The 2450-nt window shown below is 59.9% G+C and overlaps 1 protein-coding gene across 1 annotated transcript; it reads right to left on the minus strand.

Annotated features, from left to right (window-relative positions):
• Window positions 1-677: 677 nt before the first annotated feature.
• Window positions 678-1168, minus strand: EMIHUDRAFT_254638 (hypothetical protein; the record flags this gene model as incomplete). The annotated part of the gene is made up of 3 exons (XM_005777716.1): window positions 678-730; window positions 927-963; window positions 1052-1168. The coding sequence occupies 3 exons, from the start codon at window positions 1166-1168 to the stop codon at window positions 678-680; spliced, it is 207 nt and encodes a 68-aa protein (XP_005777773.1).
• Between the last annotated feature and the right edge of the window lie 1282 nt (window positions 1169-2450).

Genomic DNA, 2450 nt, shown 5'->3' on the forward strand with positions numbered 1-2450 from the left:
TCGCCTCACACGACACGCGTTGGCGCGCCAGATTCAAGAGGCGAAGCCCAGCTTGCTCAAGGATGGCCGGCTCGAGGTCCAGCGTCTCGATTTGCTCGATCAGTCCAGCCAGCTGCTCCTCGTCAGACATCGAAGGTATTTAAGGTCCGCTCTGAGCGGTCTCTGGGAGGATCACGCGCGCGGCAACAATCATTCTCGGTGAGTGGGCGAGGGCGAAGATGACGTCGGGGCTTCGTGTTTTCTTTCTTTTCGTCCTCCCATCACTCATGGGTAATGTTTAACAGGGACCAAAAGAAAAAACTAGCGCAAACTCGCTGGTCTCTCCGCAAGTCCTCCCGACCGCGTCGAATTCATCGACGCGGGCTCTCTCCAAGTGCTCCAAGTCTCTCGGCTACGCGCTACGGGAGAGGGGAGTACGGGACCGGCCCCAGCTTCGGCTGAGAGAGAGAGAGAGAGATTTTCTGAGGGAGGGTGTAGAGGATGTATGTAGAGTGTAGAGCGCTCGCTGTAGAGCTGTACCGTGTTTGTTATGACCCCCCCCAATGAACATACCAGTGAGGGAGGGCGAGACGATCGAGGGGTCCCGTACCATGCGGAATCGACCCTATCCAGTGCTCAAGTGCTCAAGCTGTAGAGATGTAGAGCGCTGGAGAGCGCTGTAGAGCTGTTGTAGAGCTCTACATCCGCCGCGTGACGATGTGAGTCGCCTGTAGAGCGATGTAGAGGCGCTCTACAACGTGAATGAAATCTCTGACCTCGCGGTGCGAACATGTAGCATGCAGCAGCATGTGCAGTCGTAGCTTGTCCCGCATGTCGTCGCACCATCCCATCTCCGTGTACGTCTTCGTCCACAATTGAACCGCGTTGCGAAGGCGCTGACAAGTCACCTCCTCCCTATAAGACATCGGCCTCGGCCCGAGAATCACCGTCACGGCTCTTCGACGTCTCGCCCTGCTCCGACGCCTCGTCGTGGACGACGCGGCCATGCCTCGACCGGCTACACCCACACAGCTCCATCCTCGTCACCTCGCTCGCGACGCTCTCTCTCCACCAACGGCCTCAATGTACTGCTCAGATCGCTAGTCGCCGGCAGGACGACGACCGAATGCGGCGCCTCGCCAGCCTCGTCGCTCCTGACGGCGCCATCCGTGTCTCCCGGCGGAGGCATCGCGTTTCGAGCCACAACGGACTGCGCGCTCCGCTTTTCGAACCACCAAAACTCGCGGCACCCAGGTGCCGGTGCCGGTGCAGGTGCCACAAGTTTGCGCCCGGCCCTCTAGCGCCGCGCGCTGGCCCCGGCTGCGTCCCCGCGTGGCCTGCCCGATGGCGTGGTGCCCGCCCTCCACCCACCTCCCCGCGCGGGGCCGCTCCGGGGCGACCCGGGCGCCCTCCGACCAAACTGTCACACTACTATCATACTAACAACAAACTCTACATCATAAGCGGCGAACGAGGCACGGTCGCTCCGACATGAGGCGCGTTGCACTTGCCAGTGCTGCCCTGGCCTTCTGTCTGCCCGCCCAATGGGTGGGAGGTGCCTCTGCTGCTGTGGCATGCCTCACGGCTGCGACTGGCCGGCGCCTCGGCGCGTCAGCTCGGCTCGGCGTAGCGATAGTGCTTAGTGGCCAGCGCAACTCGCCTGGACTCAACGCTCAGCCAGGAGCTCCCGCACGCGCTGGCGCGAGTCATGGCGCATGCAACGCGTCTGAATGCTCGCCTCGCCTCGCGCAAATGCGACCGTCCTCGCAGCCGACAGTCCACCGCCTGCTAAAGAAGCACAGCGACGAATGCGGCACCGGCGACGCATGGCAGGCTGGTCATGACGCAGTCATAGGGTGTTGTGTGCCGTCACAGAGTGACTCTCTGTGTGTCAGGGATAGTCAGGGCTGTCCATCAGAGCTCCAGTAAGCTCGGAGACACCCCATTAGCGCGGCTCAACCTCTTTGAGTCACTGCCTTCCCGGCGGTTTGGCTGTTAGTAGAGCCTCTACAACAAACTCTACAGCAAAATCGCGCTCTACATCGCTCTACAGGCGACTCACATCGTCACGCGCCGGATGTAAAGCTCTACAGCTCTACAGCGCTCTCCAGCGCTCTCCAGCGCTCTACATCTGTTCTCTACAGCTCTACAGCGCTCTACACTCTACATCCTCTACACCCTCCCTCAGGAGATTTTTAGAAGCCAACAAGAATTCGGCTGAGGGCTGACAAGCTGCCGAGCCCAAACGAATCACTGTCAGAGGCGTGATTTCTTGATCTTGTTGGTTTGCAAACATCTCAAGAAATCTCTCTCTCTCTCTCTCTCTCTCTCTCTCTCTCTCTCTCTCTCTCTCTCTCTCTCTCTCTCTCTCAGGCACCCCCCACTGTGGTCGAGCCAGGGTCGAGCGTAAGTAAGATGCTGTCTGCCGCTCGCTTGTTCTTACCCAATTGACACGCTCACTCATCGGACTT

The sequence above is a fragment of the Emiliania huxleyi genome, assembly GCF_000372725.1.
Source record: "Emiliania huxleyi CCMP1516 unplaced genomic scaffold EMIHUscaffold_2570, whole genome shotgun sequence".
Lineage (NCBI taxonomy): Eukaryota > Haptophyta > Isochrysidales > Noelaerhabdaceae > Emiliania > Emiliania huxleyi.